The sequence below is a fragment of the Lemur catta genome, chromosome 1, assembly GCF_020740605.2.
Source record: "Lemur catta isolate mLemCat1 chromosome 1, mLemCat1.pri, whole genome shotgun sequence".
NCBI lineage: Eukaryota > Metazoa > Chordata > Mammalia > Primates > Lemuridae > Lemur > Lemur catta.
The window spans coordinates 92,647,503-92,666,410 of record NC_059128.1 but is presented as its reverse complement, the minus strand read 5'-3'; the positions used below and the strand labels follow the sequence as shown (position 1 = coordinate 92,666,410).

The 18,908-nt window shown below is 33.3% G+C and overlaps 1 protein-coding gene across 2 annotated transcripts in view; it reads left to right on the top strand.

The window, feature by feature from the left end:
- VPS13C (vacuolar protein sorting 13 homolog C) overlaps window positions 1-18,531 on the top strand; it is a 166,083-nt gene extending 147,552 nt beyond the window's left edge. The window contains exons 77-83 of one of the 2 annotated variants that reach the window (XM_045530580.1): window positions 273-318; window positions 2,649-2,772; window positions 3,155-3,269; window positions 8,525-8,613; window positions 14,701-14,824; window positions 16,142-16,225; window positions 16,558-18,531. In XM_045530580.1, coding sequence (XP_045386536.1) covers window positions 273-318; window positions 2,649-2,772; window positions 3,155-3,269; window positions 8,525-8,613; window positions 14,701-14,824; window positions 16,142-16,225; window positions 16,558-16,659 — 684 coding nt within the window. In that variant the 3' untranslated portion in view covers window positions 16,660-18,531. Of the gene's footprint in view, window positions 1-272; window positions 319-2,648; window positions 2,773-3,154; window positions 3,270-4,005; window positions 5,147-8,524; window positions 8,614-14,700; window positions 14,825-16,141; window positions 16,226-16,557 lie in introns of those variants that run through there. The other variant, XM_045530588.1, reaches the window with a different exon arrangement.
- The last annotated feature ends 377 nt before the right edge of the window (window positions 18,532-18,908 follow it).

The window sequence follows — 18,908 nt, the reverse complement described above, 5'->3', positions numbered from 1 at the left end:
TACTTTCATTTAAAATTTGCTATGATATAATATTTGTAAAATCATGGTGCTTACCTATATGTGTTATATATGTTGTTCACATTATCAAATAAGTCCTTAATTTTTTTTTTTTTTTTATTTCAGCTCATCATAGGGGTACAAAAGCTCAGGTTATATACATTGTCCATGTCCCATATATATATTCCCAGTATGTCTGTAGAGACCTCTAGTGGTTGGTTTAAAATTAAGCACCATCTAGTCAGTGGAGACTGTATGATTGATTTCTCTTTCAGGGAGTTGTTGGTGGAGTGACCGGAATAATAACAAAACCTGTGGAAGGTAGGTTGAGAAAATTTCCTTCTTTTACAAAGTCTGAAGAGTCGATGCATGGTAAACGTAATAGATGTTACTGCTACTAGATGTTTAAGAGAATTACTGACTGGATTTTCTACTCATAGTCTTAAATTGTTTAATAAGTATATTTTCCTCAGAAAATAGGTTAAGTAGTGGACTATAATTCAGACTTTGAATGCCATTTTCAGCAAGGCCATAGGTAAACTAGATTCCTTTGGGCCCTCAATACCGCCAATTAACTCATTTTTTTGTTTGTTTTGTCCCATTAAAAAAGTACATCGTTCATTTGATGTAATTCCTATCAAGATCCCAGTTGGTTTCTTGCAGAAATTGACAAGCCGAATCTAAAATTTGTATTGAAATTCAAGAGACCCAAAATAGCTGGAACAATGTTGAAAAACAACAAAGTAGGAGGACTTACACTTCCCAATTTTAAAACTTACTGTAAAGCTACAGTAACTAAGACAGTGTGGTACTGGCATAAGAATAGTCATATAAATTAGTGGAACATAATTAAGAATTGAGAAATAAACCTTTACATTTATAGTCAAGTGATCTTTGACAAGGGTATCAGATAATTCAATAAAGAAAGAATAGTCTTCAACAGATGGTGCTGGAAAAATTTGATATCCACATGCAAAATAAAAAAATTAGACCCCTGCCTACACCATATATAAAAATGAATTCAGAATGGATTAAGTACCTAAATATAAGAGCAAAACTATAAAATTATGAAGAAAATACAGGAGTAAGTCTTCATGACTTGTGTTAGACAAAGCCTTCCTAGATATGACATCACAAGCACAAGTGACAAGTGAAAAAATAGATAAATTGAACTTCATCAAAATTTAAAACTTTTAGGCTTCAGATGACACCATCAAGCAAAAGAAAAGATAGTTCACAGAATGGGAGAAAAATTTTGCAAATCATACATCTGCTAATAAAAGACATATCTAGAATATATAAAGAACTCTTACAACTTGATAATAAAAAGACAAATGACCCAATTTAAAATGGACAAAGGATATGAATATAAATTTCCTTAAAGAAGATATGCAAATGACCAATAAGTACATGAAAGGCTGCTCAACATTATTTGGCATCAGGAAAATGCAAATCAAAACTATAATGAAATACCATTTCACAGCTACTAGGATGACTATAATCAGGGTTGAAGAGGATGTGGAGAAATTGGAACCCTCATACACTGCTGTTGAGAATGTAAAATAATACAGCCACTTTTGAGGAAAATATTCTGGCAATGCCTCAAAAGGTTAAACATAGAGTTGCCATGTGACCCAGCAATTCTCCTAGGTATACATTAATACCCAAAAGAATTGAAAACGTGTTCACACAAAAATATGTACATGAATGTTCATAGCAGCATTATTCAAAATAGCCAAAAGATGGAAACAACCCATCACCTGATGTATGAATAAAGAAAAGGTGGTATATCCATACACTGGAATATTACTCAGCCATAAAAAGAATCAAGTATTGGTACATGCTACAAAGTGGATGAACCTTGAAAACATAATGCTAAGTAAAAAAAAAAAAAACAGTCACCATAGACCACATATTATATGATTCCATTTGTATTAAATGTCCAGAATAGGCAAATCCATAGTGGCCTATTGCCTATGTCTGGGAGTGGGGAGAGGAAGGGAAGAGGAAAGGTAAATTGGGTAGGATTGTGTAGGCAGGGGTTGGGAGAAATGGGGATTAATTTTTAATGTACATAGGATTTCTTTTTGAGATGATACAAATTTTCTAAAATTGATTGTGGTGATGGTTACACAAGTCTGAATATACTAAAAAGCATTTAATTTGTATACTTTAATGGGTAAATTTTATGGTATGTGAACTATTACTGTGTTTCAATAAAGTTGTTATATTTTTTAAAAAGTATACTGCTTAAAAAATCTTCTGATGGTCAGCACAGAAAAAGAGAATGTTTTCTGGTCAGTCCTTAGACCTTCTAGTAACAGGTACTGATGAAACTCTTGGATCAGTAGTTCCCAAACTTGAGCATGCCTTAGGATTACCTAGAGTGCTTATTAAAACACAGATTGTTGGCCATACTGCCAGAGTTTCTGATTCGGTAGTTCTGGGGTGGGACCCAAGGATTTGCATTTTTGACACATTTTGAGTACCACTATTTTATCATGATAGGATTAACTTTAAGTTCTTTAGAAAGCCAACTTCTTGAAGCTTCCTGGGTAAAACAGTTCAGTATTTGACTCAGGTTTTTGTTGAATTCAAACTTGCTTATTTTAAAATATCTTTATACATTCATTGTCCTTGGTTTTCCAAAGGTGCCAAAAAGGAAGGAGCTGCTGGATTCTTTAAAGGAATTGGAAAAGGGCTTGTGGGTGCTGTGGCTCGTCCAACTGGTGGAATCATAGATATGGCCAGCAGTACCTTCCAAGGCATTCAGAGGTAATTGAGTGCATACTGTGTGCAAGGTATGTGTCTGTGTGCTAACTGTTGCTAGGAGTGCATAAATTGTTTAGATACTTTGGCTGCTATTAAGGATCTTAAAGTCTAATTGAAAGCTACGATAGCTTCATGAGGTAGAGGGCCACCAGAAATGAATAAGAAAGGACATTTTTTTAGTGGCTCAGCTTCTCTTTTATTCAACAAATGTTTATTGGTATCTACTGTATGCCAGGCATGGTGCTAGACACCAAAAATACAAAGACTAGATGACCTAGTCCCTGCTTTTCTTATTTTGGTATTTTATTTTCTTTTAGAAAATGGTAGGGGACTGGGAGTCAGATTCTCACACATTTTCTTACACTTATGCTGATGCCTTATTTAGGGCAGCAGAATCAACTGAAGAAGTGTCTAGCCTACGTCCCCCTCGCCTGATCCATGAAGATGGCATTATTCGTCCATATGACAGACAGGAATCTGAGGGCTGTGACATTTTTGAGGTAAATTCTGTTCTTCATGGTCGGGAGTGAAATTGAATTTTGAAGATTTCTAGGTCCAGGATTTCATAGGTGGTTCTTAAAGTTCCTGATTCATAAACTTGTTTGAAGGATTACACATGATTTGTAGAGTAGAATCTGATTGTTTATTTGTTTTTTTATTTTAGTGTAACATGTTCAGTGGAAATAACTGATAATTTTTTTCTGCACAGGAGCAAGGCGTTTTTTTGTGCAGAATAGATAATATTAAAAGACGTTATAGGCGATATCACTATTTCTGTGATAGCTCATTTAGTTTACATTGTTGGCTTTAGTTACATTTTGGCTTCCTGGTTCGTAGCTAATTGTTAGAATTTCACTGCTTCCATTTCTCCCAACCAAATAACTTATTTGCATTACTTTGTAAATTTAGATTTATTTTGGTAAATAGAACTAGAGGAGAGAAAAAAAGATGATATACTACTATCATCTGGTTAAACCTTAAAAAAATTTCATTATTTTCTTGCTTTTATTTTAGTTTTAACTTTATTATATTTAGGTAATATGTACATATATAAATTGCTATTCTTCCATGACTGGCTTTCCCCCAAAAGAAATTTATTAGTATTTTTCTACCTGAAATTTAAAATAAAATGACTCTTAATTGTTCGTAGCCTTTGGTTTTTATTATATGTGACTCCATTTTAAAATCATTCTGCATGCTTCTAACTTTATTTTCTTTGTTTTTCTGCCTACACAGCAAGAACTGGAAATACAAGAGTAAATGTTTCCTATACTACTACTTGATTTCATCCTTAAAAATCAAAACAAACTGTGGTATTTACTGTGTGTGAATTAGATTGTCAATTTTAATGAAATTTTCTTTACAACGCTCATCTCCATCTGAACTTTTTATAGTAGTGGCTTGATGACAAATAAAAATGGTGGTATTCCTAGTCATACTGTCCAGGAATAAGATCAGTATAAAAGATTAAAGGATGCAGGAAATCAATTTTCTCCTCTATTTAGTGGGTGAAAGACTTTACTGAGTTCAGAAGTGGATAGTTTTCCTATCATTTTGTAAATTTTATCTTTTCTTATGGTGTTCATGTGCATTTCAGGTAGTTGAAGCCCAGGACAATTACTATGTCCAGTCTAGTGAATGTGTTCTTTTTGCTTGTTGAGTCCTAATGCTAGAATTATTAATGCGTAGCTTTCTGTTTCACAGGTCACTCTAAATATACTCAAACTATGGGACTACTAATTGGGCATATGTTTTAATAATTGAAGTGTCAGTTGCTCAAACAATAGTTGGCACATGAATTTTGAGGATATGTTCCTCAATTTATCTTTTTCTTTAACCCTTTGGTAATGTTGCTAAATAAACCACATTTTATAATTAAGTTATATACATTCTCAGCCTTTAGCATTTATGCTTTTGAAAAATTGAATGCCCTTGTTCTTATTTCATAATTATTAGTTTAATTAATGTAAATGGAAGTAGGACATATAATTAGGCAAATTGAATATATAGATGTCTTTATTTTTATAAACTAACCCTTTTGGCTTTTAAATCGTTAGAGAAGAAATCCTTAAAAAAGATTCATTATCTTAATGAGAATAAAAATGTTATCATCTTGAAATTAGTGCCCCCATAGTTAATTCTCAAAATAAGTTATATTTTACTTTCTTTTTTTAAATAAATAATGGAAATGTTTGATTTCGCAGTGTCTTAGCTAGCAACATTGATGCTTCTTCCCAAAATTGAAACCAAAGTATAAACTTAGACTGAATGTGTTGTATATTTGAAGAGAATGAAACTGTTAACATACAACTATTCAGTTGCATTATTTATTTTGAAAACCATAGTCATCAAAATAATAAATTGAGTAGTTTATATTTAAAACAAGCACTTTATTTTTTTATTTATTTATTTTTTTTTGAGACAGAGTCTCACTTTGTTGCCCGGGCTAGAGTGAGTGCCATGGCATCAGCCTAGCTCACAGCAACCTCAGACTCCTGGGCTTAAGCGATCCTACTGCCTCAGCCTCCCGAGTAGCTGGGACTACAGGCATGAGCCACCATGCCCGGCTAATTTTTTTTTTTGTATATATATTTTTAGTTGGCCAGATAATTTCTTTCTATTTTTAGTAGAGATGGGGTCTCACTGTTGCTCAGGCTGGTCTCGAACTCCTGACCTCGAGCGATCCACCCGCCTCGGCCTCCCAGAGCTAGGATTACAGGCGTGAGCCACCGCGCCCGGCCTAAAACAAGCACTTTAAAGAGGAAAGAATGACATCCAAAGACCAGCCTATGCTGGATATACAAAAGAAATAATTCTGTCCTTAAGGGACCAAGTGTAACAAAACATGTAAATATTTTGAGTAACTGATGACCTTTTCTTGTGCCTACGTAATTGATGGTTGGCAAAAATGTCACTGCACGTATAGTTTTCTGTGGAAATCAAGCACAATAACTAATTCAAGATGTTGTCTTAAATCATTACTAATAATTGCCCTTCCTCAGATTCTTTGATTAAAGTGACATTTTTTAAATTTTCCTGGATATATTGCTGTTTAAATGAGACTTTTGGGAATTCCTAGAACTCGTTAAGATTTTTTCCTTTACTTATTGCTTACTTACTTTTTGTTTAGCTTTTTATGTTATTAACTTTTTCCTTGTGACTTCTTTTTTTACAACTGTGTCAATAAGCACAAAACATCAAGAAAAACTTTTTGTTATTTTAGCTAGATATGGTCATATTGTCTGATTTGTTAGTTTTTGGTAAGATATCAGACAACTTTTAGACTTTAATGTATTATTATAATTACTGAAAGAAAGAGAATGATTATTACATTGAGAAGACTTGGTAACTTTTTCCAAGGGTGGCAAGTGTAGACATGAATAATTAAGAAATTTAGGCTATTTCATCTTTTGTCCATCTTGCTATGATTAGTTAATACAGTAGGAAGTATTTATTGATTATTTAGACTGTGCTGGATATACAAAAGAAAACTTTCTATCCTTTAGTGTCAAGTATAACAAAACATGTAAATACTAAAGGGCACTAGAGTGTATACTTATGTCCTCCTAGCCCTTATTGTAATATGGGCGCATTCTAAACAATTTATTTGGGAATCTTTTGATCCCCATTTTATTTTTCTCTTGAGTATTTCTCTGTATTCTTTAATACTCAGCTTTGAGAGTTACTAAATTATATACTATATTTTTAGGATATACTCTCTACTTATTTTCTTTTCTCCGTATATATATGTATCTATGTATATATAGCTAGTTTTTTATTTAATATTCATTTTGGTTCACATACTTAAGATCATACAGTATTTAAAATGGTGTTCTTTTTTCCTTTTAGTTAAATTTTTCTATGTTCTTAGAAATGCTTCACTGACATTTTTAATTCTTGCATTACCATCTATCGAGGTAATCTTACATTGTCTAGTTGGTGATTCTTAATTCTTGACATTACAGTTGTTTCTGTTATTTTACTAACAATAATAATACTGTAACAAACATCATTGTACATTTTGCTTTTTTATATCTTACATTTATTTCCTTAGATTTATTTGAAAAAATTGAATTAGTAGGTAAAGGGCTTTTACAAAGTATTGTTAAATTCCTTAAGTTTCGTTATGAAGTGGAAGAGTGAACATTTTATCAACTAATCTGGTTGTCTGTTGCTTTCAGTGACTAAATATCTTAATCTGAATCTTAGAATGCAGCGGACTTTTAATAGTGCTTAAAACAAGGTTTTCTAAAATGTATTATGGTGACAAATGTACTTTAAAAGCTCTCAGTGGCTTGAAGCACAATAGCCTGATAACTAATGAAAATGCATACAAGATAGAAAGTGGGTAGTATTTCTGGTATTGTATCTCAAATCTAAATATTTTAACATATTTCAATTTCAGCCTGAGAATGCACTAAATTATTATGTTCATTTCTCATTTTCTCTTTGAAGACATTGAGACAGAAATATGAAAAGATTTTAGGAAATTCACACAGGTGAACTGTTAAACAAGTAACTATAGTGATGAAATCCGAACTCTCTTCTTTAGAAGACTCATTCTAAAGATGAGATCCCATTTCTTCTTTGTGGATTCCTCTTCCTTGTTCATGGCTTTTTGTAATTGTCACAGAATGACTTGGAACCACGCATCTTTTAAAAATGTATATTCAAGCATTGAAATAACAACAACAAGTGTACTTTCTTTGCTGTGATTATATTGAGTATTTTATCCTTTTAATAGTATTGGTGTTATAGTCTTAGTTATAAAATGTTAAAGTCTTAATGTATTCAGTATATTTATGTTCTGTATTTTCATACATATTGTCTGATTTTCAATCATGCATTATAGATGTTAATACTGTTTCATTAGCATTCATTATAAAATCTCTTGTTTTTTAATGTGTGTTGACTAATTCAAGTCACAATAGTTTTGAGATAGTTGAAAAAGAAAATAAACGTATTTTAATGGGCTACTATTTATACTTGAATTGTTTATGCTTGTATTTGTCTTTAGAAATAAATTGTGCCAGCTATTTTGAAATCTTAGAAATTCTTTATGTCCATATTAATATTGACATTCCATTTTCTTTTCTATCAGAAATATAGTTTGCTATAGAAATAAACTCCTCAATGCCTGATTAATCTATAAGACCAAATGTTCAAAAACATTAAACATCAGTTATCTTGGAATTTTATTATATGTATAGTATCTACCTCTGTGTAAATCAGTGGGTCTTAACCTTTGAGAGGGACCACAGACTCCTTCAAAAAGTTTGGTGAAAAGCATGAACTGTCCTCTAAAAAAAGTTGCAGAACCACATTTTCAAAATTTTATATTCTATGTTAGGTGGTTCATAGACCCACTCCAGAGTCCTGCCATGGATGTCTGTTTAAGAACCCCTATGATGTTAATGCAGCAGTTTTATATTAGCATGTTTGTTATTTAATTAAAATATGTAATTATTTCTGGTAGATATTTTAAAATTTCTAAGTTACTATAGAACAAAATGCATTTTTCAAGAAGATAACTTGGTAAGCATTTAATACACTTTTTTCTTTTAATGAAACAGAAGTTAATTTATACATGTGCTATGAATATTTTTCTAGCTTCATGTGCCAATATGTAGAATTGTACTTTTGTTTCTAATAAACTTTGTCCTAACACTGTTGTTATAATTAGCTAATATATGGTATTGTAAATACTGTTTGAATGCACATACTTCCCAAATTTTGAGTCTTGTTTCTCTTTCAGAAGCATATCAAAAAGTTGGAAGGCGAGACTTATCAATACCACTGTGCTATTCCTGGAAGCAAGAGGACAATCCTTATGGTTACTAATAGGTATTAATTTGAAGTGATATTTTTTCAAATGCAACTTAGTTGTGTAGATCATAAGAATTTTAAAGGCTAAAATGGCAGAGGGTTTGGAGAACTATACTTCAGTGTCAATGAAGTATATGTTAATTTTCATAGAATCACAAGAATACAGATCTAAATAAGTCCTTTGAAATCATCTATTCCAACTCCTTCATGTTAGAGATACTGAAACTGAGATTTAATATGATTTAGGAGTTTATCCAAGTTATACAACTACTGAGAGACAGAGTCTGGAATAAGGTTCATACCTGCAGTGGTGATACCATTATATGTAAATTACAAATGCAGTTATGGAGTGTTAATTCATGAATCATTTTTTCTTACTAGGTTTTATTTGAGGTGAATAGTATACCCCTTTTAAAGAAGGGCATTATTTCTGTGTGTAAGTATTTTGGAAGTGGTAGATAATTTTTCCAAATAAAAGAACTTTGATTAAACTACCAAGCTTATTTTCCTGAGATTTACCTTAGATAATAAACTTACATCCCAAAATTATAATTATAGATTAGTAATTTTCAGAACTTTATAAGTGATGTGTTTTGTAGGATTAAGGCACAGTACTATTTATAGTAGGCAAAATCTAGTTCTCATTACTGTGTTTGAATATATTTAGATGAGAAGGAAAGAAAGGAAAACTGAGTAACAGAATTTGTACTTTGAAACCTACAAGTTTTTTCAAAGAAAAGGTTAACCAGTCTTATCTAGTCTATCTTGCCCATTAATTAAGAGATAAAAATATCTACAAAACAATCTCTAAAAGGCAGACTTTATGCATTTGACAAGTAATTACTTATTTTTATGCCCATAATTTTATATTGTCTTCATTAGATTAAACCAGAAAACAATGTTTATTTGTATTATGTATTGCACTTAGCTGAGAGTGGCAATGTGTTAGTTCTTTTTCACATTCCTTTTATATAGATTAATACAAGACAATGGGAGTCATTTAGATTTTTTTGTAATACTACTTAAGTACTTGTTTGATTTCATGGCATTCTGTAGGAATATTACTGTATACAGTATATATCTGGTTTTCCTTCAAGTAAATTGAAAAATCATAGTAATTTTAAATTTAGTCACTGCTGGAGCTTTTTAGGAGGCAATTAATAACATAATACTCCTGACCAGTGCGATGACTTAGTCTCCCTATTAGCTTTAGTAGACTCTTTCTAACAGAAATTTCTTTGTTTGAGGTATTTATCATTATGCTAATCTGTTTGACCTTTAATGAAGGGTTACATAAAAGTAATAACATTTCTTCCAAATTCAGTATTCTTTTTTTTGAGATGGGGTCTCACGTCTCACTGTATCACGCAGGCTGGAGTACAGTAGTGCAACCATAGGTCACTGCAGCCTTGAACTCCTGGGCTCAAGTGATCCTTCTGCCTCAGCCTGTAGCTGGGACTACAGGCATGAGCCACTATACCCAGCTAATTTTTGTTTCTATTTTTTTTGTAGAGATGGGGTCAGGGTCTTGCTATTTTGCTTAGGCTGTTCTTGAACTCTTGAACTATGTACAAAAAAATGCATTGCATTCATTTTAATAATGTAAGTTTTTCATGTTAACAATATACTATGATCATCTTCCCAAACCATTAAATATTCTTTGACAACATGATTTTTAGTGACTGCATAATATTGCTTTTGTATACATACTATAATTTATTCAGATATTCCCTTACTATTTGACATTCAGTTTTCTTTTTCCCAGTATTTTAGTATTATATATTTGCAGTGAAATTGTTTTCTATTATTTTCTCAGAAAAAATTCTTAAGAGTGGGATTGTTAATTTAAAAGTTGTAAAGATTTTGGCCGGGCGCGGTGGCTCACGCCTGTAATCCTAGCTCTGGGAGGCCGAGGCGGGTGGATCGCTCGAGGTCAGGAGTTCGAGACCAGCCTGAGCAAGAGTGAGACCCCGTCTCTACTAAAAATAGAAAGAAATTATCTGGCCAACTAAAAATATATATACAAAAAAAAATTAGCCGGGCATGGTGGCTCATGCCTGTAGTCCCAGCTACTCGGGAGGCTGAGACAGTAGGATCGCTTAAGCCCAGGAGTCTGAGGTTGCTGTGAGCTAGGCTGATGCCACGGCACTCACTCTAGCCGGGGCAACAAAGTGAGACTCTGTCTCAAAAAAAAAAAAATAAAAATAAAAATAAAAAAAAAAAAAAGTTGTAAAGATTTTTGAGGTCTTTTCTGTACATTGCCTAGTTCTTCTTCAGAAAAGTTGCATCAGTTTTTTACATACCACTCACAATATATGAAAGTATCCTTTGTTCTGTATTTTGCTAAGATGATCTATTATCATTTAAATTTTTATTTTTGCTAGATTAATGGATGAAAAATAATTTTTGTTTTAATTAGCATTTCTTTGATGACTAATGCATATGAAAATTTTAATACATCAATATCTGTTTGTACTTTCTATTCTGTGAATTACTTGTTCATATCCTTTACTCATTTTTTATTGGTATATTAGTCTTTTTCTTACTGAATTTAAAGAGCATTACATAATGATATTAACCCTTTTTATCCAATGCATTATTTTCATGTTAATGATTATATATTTGGTTTTCCAATATATAACACTTCTAATTTTTCCATATTGAAATTCATCCAGAATTTGGTCGCATTATTTTTTTTCTTATGAGTTTTTAGAACCAAAACATAAGTTCTCCTGATCTAAATTTCTTAGGCTGTAGCTCCACTAATTGGTCTTAACTCCTCCATAATTTATTTTAGTAATCTTTTTAACCATCAATATATGACAGATACAGCAACACAGAGATGAAAGTTACATCTCTATCCCTTCTGCATCTGAAGGGGGGAACCTATAAATTATCAGTGACATCATAGTGTGATAGCTGCTAAGAAAAAATAACATATAGAGACTCTAAGGACATAGGAAAAACTCTTTGTCCAGTAAGGTGGGGACTAAAATGTCATGGGGAAGGTGTAAGGGAGGCCTTTTAGTTGAGGGAGTGCTTGAGCTGAGTCTTACAGAGTATGGAGTTGTCACACAGGTAAACAAGAGGCAAGCAGGGGCATAAACAGCCTGGCACTTTGACCAGTATGCTGAGTGTGGAATGGCTGGATGGTGGGGGGTTAATGGGGAAGCTCTGGGAGATGAAACAAGAGTCATAGGTGGGTGCTCATGAGATTGTGAGGGTTTAGGTTTTATCATTAATGTGATGGAGAATCAATTTTTTAAGTTATAGTCTGTTATATGCACATAGTACACATGAGTAATCTCTTTTTTCTTCCTCACTGACGACTTATAAACAAGGAGTAATATGATGATGTGTGTAGTTGTGAAAGATCTCTGGCAGCAAGTTGGATGTTGGATTGGAAGAGGGTTAGACTGGAGGCAGGGAGGCCAGTAAGAGACTGTTTAAGTACTCTGTTGCTGCATGACAAATCACCACGAATCCAAGCCCATTTAATGTTGTTGGCAACATTCAGTTTCTTGCAGTTGTCGGACTGAGATCCCTGTTTCTTTGATCTCTGTCAGGCAGGGGGCTACTCTCAACTCCTAGAGGCCACCCTCATTCCTTGCTGTGTGGCTCCTTCCATCTTCAAGCCAGCAAGCGTGCTTTGAATCTGTGGCTTCTTGTTTTCTGACTCAGATTTAAAGAGTCTGTGATTAGGTCAAGCCCATCTACATAAACTATTTTTGCTTGAAGTCATCAGTGCCATGTAACAAAACCTAATCATCTGTCATAGTCACAGTGCTGGGGATTATATAGGGCTGTATACCAGGGGATGGGAATCTTGGAGACCATCCTAGAATTCTGTCCACCGCAGAGACTGTGGTAGTTATCTTGGTAGGAAGTGGTAAGGGCCTAAACTCAAAGAACGGGGGTGGAAACAGTTGGTAGACTTACGAGCCGGGGCTTGGTGACTGATTGGATGTTGAAGAAAAGGAAAGACAAAATAACTGTCTCGTTTTTGTCCTGTTACATTTATAGTAATTTGAGAAGAAAAGGTGATTTTTTTGTTTTGTAACTTTGTTTGACCTAGTTTTGAGATATCAAAGTGGAGATGCCTCAGCAGTCAGGGGGGCAGACATAGAAAGATAGATTGATGGATGGATGGATTAGATGTTATATATATATAGATATATAAATATATAAATATAGATACCTATGTACCTACAGATGTATGTGATAGATAGATAGACAATTGGAGTTTAGATAAAGAGCCAGAGTTGAAATCTTAGAGACCACTCAGAGAGTGTGTTGAATAGAAGATGACCAAGATTTGAAGCCTGGTAAATATGGAACAATAGGAAGAGAATGAAGGGAGACCTAAGATGGTAGAAGAACAATAGTATTATTGGGATATTCAAGAGAAGAAAGAGTTTAAAATATTCAGAATACTGAATTGCATTTGGCACAAGGGTTTGTAACAGCCATCTTTAACTCTTAGCCCTATCATCTGATTCTCAGCTGGGGCCAGGGGTAGGGGGGTGGGATACACTTCCTAGAAAGTGTTTGGCAAGTATGGGGGTAGTGGAGGTTATCACAGTGATTGGAGGACACTACTGGCACATATTAGGCTGGGGCTAGGGATGCTGACCTTTGTACACTGCCTAACACCGTCTCAGACAAGCTCGAAATTTCAGTGGCACCTCTGCGGAGAAATACAGTGCTGGGTTCTATTTTAATTCCCCACACTCCAGTGGTCACCAAGTTCATTCTCATCTACCTTCTAAACATCTGGAATCTAACCCTTTTTCTCCCTTCTTGAAGCCACTGCTGTAATAGAGGCCCTTTAGTGTCTCCCGATTGGATAGTTGCTGTGGTTTCCTGCCTTGATTGTCTGCCGCCCGTCTCTGTGCCGCCTCCCTTCTGTTCATCACTAGGGTGTCACTCTAAAACAAGAAACTATCATGTCATTTTCTGTTGCCTGTAGATTAAAGTCAAAATTTCTTACAATGACAAAAAGATTTTCAGGGTCTGGCAGTAAGCTCATTTTCTCACCACGTCACCACTGTACATGTCTGGTACTCCAGCTCCAGACCTCCACATTCCTCAAATAAGTCTTCCCTTTTTTGTACTCTTATGTATGTCAGCGTGCTCCCCCTTTGCCTGGACTGTCATTTCCCATTTCCCATGTGGAGAAGTCTGTCCACTCAGGAATCAACTCTTGGGTCACCTTACTTTATCAGTACAATCTGCCCCTCTCTCCTGTGCTCCAAAATACTGGTCTGCACCCTGTTTTGTGGCACTTGTCTAATTGTGCTGTACCATTTATTTATATGTTTATTTCCCCTTCTAGCCTATGAGTACTTTTCAAGCACAAACTTTATCTTCCTTGTTTCTCTGGCATTCTAGATATTTGTCAACTAAACAGTTCTTCTACTTTTCTAGTTTTGCTTTCTGTAATAGAAACTTAAAATCAAGTATAGTTATATCAGTAATTAATCTGAATCACACACTGGGAAATCAATGTGGGACTCTTGTTTATTTTTTTCATTGCTATTGAGTAAAATGGGATACCCTGCAATAAAGTACATCCACGTTAAGTATTTGAATCTGATATTTATTAATATTAGTAGGCCTAAAGTGAATCTTTGCTGACATTTGAGGTTTGTGATATTTCTTGCATGTTCTTTCTTGACTGGAAGGTATAAATGACTGACAATAAAGAGCAATTAATAATTTTCCAAGTAAAACATTTTCAGGGGCTTCTGCCTTTACTACTTCCCAGGTGACAGTACAGCCTATTCCTTATGCATTTCAAACATGATTTCCCTATCAGTTTTTTTGTCAGTTACCAAAAAAAAAAGTTACACTTTTCTGAATTCTGCAAGATTGGCAGAAGGGGAATTTTTGAAAGTCTGCTTCCTTAGCTGAGTAGTTATCATATTTGCTCTTTGACAGTTATCTAGACTTTTAAAAAAATGTGGGGCACTTTTTTTTCAGTGCCAGTTTTTATTGTTTACTAAGCCAGTACTACCTGTGCCATCCAGCAGAGTGAAATATTAGTGAGAATAATTGCCTGTCTTCATCACTACCTGTATATTTTTGTTTTCTTTTACAAAACAGGCGAGTGCTATATGTAAAGGAAGTTGAAATCCTAGGCCATATGTCCATAGACTGGCAGTGTCCGTTTGAAGATTTTGTATGTCCTCCTAGTGTCAATGAAAATATGCTGAAAATTTCGGTTAAGGTAAGAAAACATGAATCATATTTTAAGAGCTAAGAATTTATTAAATGAGTAGAAACTGATACTTCCTGACAGTTTTAGTGCCATCATTATTGTTATTATTATATGCTTAGATGTAAAGAAAGATGTAGTCAGTTATTTGTGTGACTCTATTTTCTAATAGGCCTTGACTGCATTGAGTGAAATATCAGTCTGTCCGCCCAAAGAATTAGGATTCTGATATGCTGATATTTCTTTTTTGGTGAATTAAGCATTAATAAATAGAAGGTTTTTTTTTTTTTACTTCATATGGATACTCATTTTGCTGTAATTAGACATTTTTGGAAAAATTCCCTTTTTTAGGCTTTCAGGAGATTATTAAATGATTTGGTAAAAATAAATAATATGTCTAAAATGCCCATGTTTTATAATATTTGGCATTTACAAAATATGTAACAATACTTTTATGTCTTTTGTCCCCATCATTTTCTAAGAAAGAACTTTAATTATGTAGTAAGTAATTAGCAAAAATGATACCCCATGTTTGCTTAGTCGTCAGACTCATGTACTTAACTTTGGAACATGTGTTTATTACATTATATATAATGTATTATAAATGTATTTTCATTCCTTTAAAAAAACTATGCTTTGTCATCATAAATATGGTAGTTTTTATATTTTTTTCCTAAACAATAATGTTATTTCTATTACTAAAACCGTCTGAAAAACCTACCATAAAATTTAATAGAGATATGAGTACTGTTATTCTTTAATTGATGTTAACTTTTCTTTTCATGAAAATTTACAAATAAAAGAACTACCTTGTCACCCTACCATTTTGTAATTTCAGCATTACCTCATTGTACAGTGCCAAAATTTAAAGAGTGTCTTCGTGTATGAACCACAATTTTCAAACTAGGAAAGACTATGTCACTATGCATTTATTTTACAGTTTTCTCAGCTATCACTTTTCTTTCACATCAGTGGTGAGAATTGACTCAGTGTATTTTACATTATATAAGAATTTTATCTATCAACCAAGGAAATGAAGGAATGGTTTTTTGATTTGTCAGATGTGATGAGTTATCATGTGGTGTTTCTGTAGGCTATTTATCATAGCCTGTAGAAAGCCATTATTTTATACAGATTGGTCTATATTCATCTAATTTTATAAATTCTAACAACTCACACATGGAACCAGTATCCTTATACCAAGATGATTTATTTCGTATCATACTTGAATGTGTGTATTTGGTTAGTCTACTGATTATAAAATAGGCATTTAAGCATTTTTTCTTCCTCAGCATAACTTCTTTTCTGTCATTGTTTGTTTTGAAACAGGAGCAGAGTCTGTTCCAGAAGAAAGACAGTGCCAATAAAGGCTGTCTTCGGAAAATTTACCTAAAGGATACCACCACAGCAGAGGTAAAAGATTTATTTTTAGAGCACCCTTCACTTTTTTTTTTTAGCTAAAAGGTTAAAAAACCAAAAAGCTCCTGTTACAATTAGCAATACCCTTTATTTCTCCCCAAACCTCTTCCAGTTATAATTTGGTTGGTTATATAAACTTAAAATAATAAACTGTGGACTCGGTAGGGAGGAAGGGTCTTATTTTGCATTATGTATTTGGACTGTGTCTTTGTCCTTAGCTATTGGACCTGTGTGGAGAGCTCTAACTCTGGCTTTTGTACCTTGGTCTTCCACCAAATGAGCCCGTACTTGTCATTACAATTCACAATAAGTATTTTATTTTACAGAGAGCATATCATGCCATTGAGGATGCACAGTCAACGAGACACCAGCAAAAATTGACGAAGCAGTCATCACTGAGACTTCTCAGGCCCCAAATACCATCTTAATCACAGATCTCAGGGGGAGAAAAACCAACCATCAGTCTTGTCTGTAAATCACTCTGCTTTATATTGCTAAAGAGAATTTTTCAAGAACGCATTTAGTTTTATTTTTCTCGAATAGCTAGTATTGGGTTTTCTACTTTTTTCCCCCTTTAGGTTTTACTGTAATTTTGTAACCATGTGTATGTTAGCAATCCACTTCTACGCTGCCACCTCTATGGATCAGACCATTGAAGGAACATCACTTCAGACTCAGAGTGAAATTTTCATTAATATTAAAATTGTGAAGCAGAGAGCAATAGGCTTATTTTTAATTAAAATCCTTAGTGAAGAATAAGAAAGGATCTTAGAATGACTAGTGTTATTTGAAAGGTTTTACCCACAGTCAAATGTTGGACACTTTGACATTTTGTTTAAGGGTGATTTGATTTGTTTAATAATTGAACTGAGATAACATTTTTGGTAAACAGGGTCATTGACTGAAGAAAAGCCACCAAAGGGAGAAATGGCATGTTTTCTTTTTTTTTTCATGAAAACATTGTTTTTCTCCTAAGAAAACAGGTTTTACTTTGGTGCTTATTTTTCCTCCTTGCACTATAATAAAAGAAATATGGACAATCAAACCTCAAAATAGAGTATAGATATACTCTATTTTTTGTAATGGAGTATTCACAAAAATTTGGAAGTTATTTACATGCTCTTTCAAGATGAACTTATATGGCACAATTATAATTTGCTAATATATGAATATATCACATTTTAAGTTTTTCAAGGCTCACAGATATGTAAAATTCAGTATTTTTATATTTCCATAATTGTTTCTTAGAAGTTGAAAGACTTTAAGGGCATCATAAATTAACTTTTAATTGTAATGCATACCTAGAAATGTATTTTAAATACTTATTAGGAAGAGTGAAGAATCTCTAGTTGCTTTATATATAAATAAAATAAGACTGAAAAATAAGTATTAGATATGTTCTTTGAAGGAGCAGACCCATGAGAGTCAATTCACTGCAGTACTTTTTGTCCTTTTTGCAACTCACTTACACTGATCAGAGATGCACTGCTCATTAAAACTTTAAAAAATAATCAAAAATATTTAATTTTTTGGATGAATCTTTATATTTGCTCATGGTGTTTAACATGGCATTTATTTCAAATTGCTGAATTAATGATTAGATGAAGATGTGGACACACTTGGTTGGCTCTATTTGTATTTATGTGTGGTAGTGGTTCTGTCATCATTATTCATGTTTTTAAAGACCTGGCCATAAAAACTTTAAAGATTTCCTAGTGCTATTTAATGTATAATCTAAAAAGAGAATGTAATAACTAATGCCCTAAATGTTCGATCTCTGGTAGTCAGTGCCTTTTTAAGGTCATTCTTTTTTGTCTGTGAAGAAAAGTATCATATATAAAACTTCTAGCTTTAAACCAAATTTTTATATTAGTGGTTAATTGGAATTTATTAAAAAGATCATTATAAACAATTTCATAACAAGTGTTGTAGTATTTTGTGTCTTTAAAACTGACTTAATCAGGAATTTGGGATATCTAATTATATTTTTCGTAGGAATCATAGCTATTGAAAACATCCTAAATATTTAAGAAATTATATTACACTGATAGTTTATTCTAAAAATGCATGAACAAAATATTGAACTAAGAAAAAGTATAGAAATTGATAAACTCATCATCTCAGTTGGTTTAAAAGTAAACATTCATGTATTTGTAACGTTTTTTATTTGATTTAATCTCCTGGGACAGAAGTAATTCATTGGTAAAGTGTAATAATGTCTGTTGTGCATTTTTTAAATGCTTTGAGAGTCAATTATTTGCATATGAATTACTGAGAAATATAAAACATTTGGTACATTGTTCACAAGCGTGAAAACTTTGTGAGTTTGTGTTATTCAAGTAACATTTGCTTTACTTTTTGTCTTTCCCTTTTTTTCTTCTGATCCATAATAGTGAGGAGTTAGATTAATAGTTATGGAGGGCTTCAAAACTTGCTCATAAGGGAAAGCTTTTTCCCGGGAGTCCTACGCCGCTTTGCCACATTGGAGATCAGAGAATGCAGTTGAACAAAGGCCCAGTTGCACTTTGAAATCCATTGCTGCATTTGCATTGAGTCCATGCCTTCCATGGTTCCTCTCAGCCACGGAGTGTGGCAAGTATACTAAGGCCCTTCGTGGGAGACACAGAACTCCTCTGATAGCTGACTTTGGTTTGAAGACTTTTCAGTGGCCTTATAG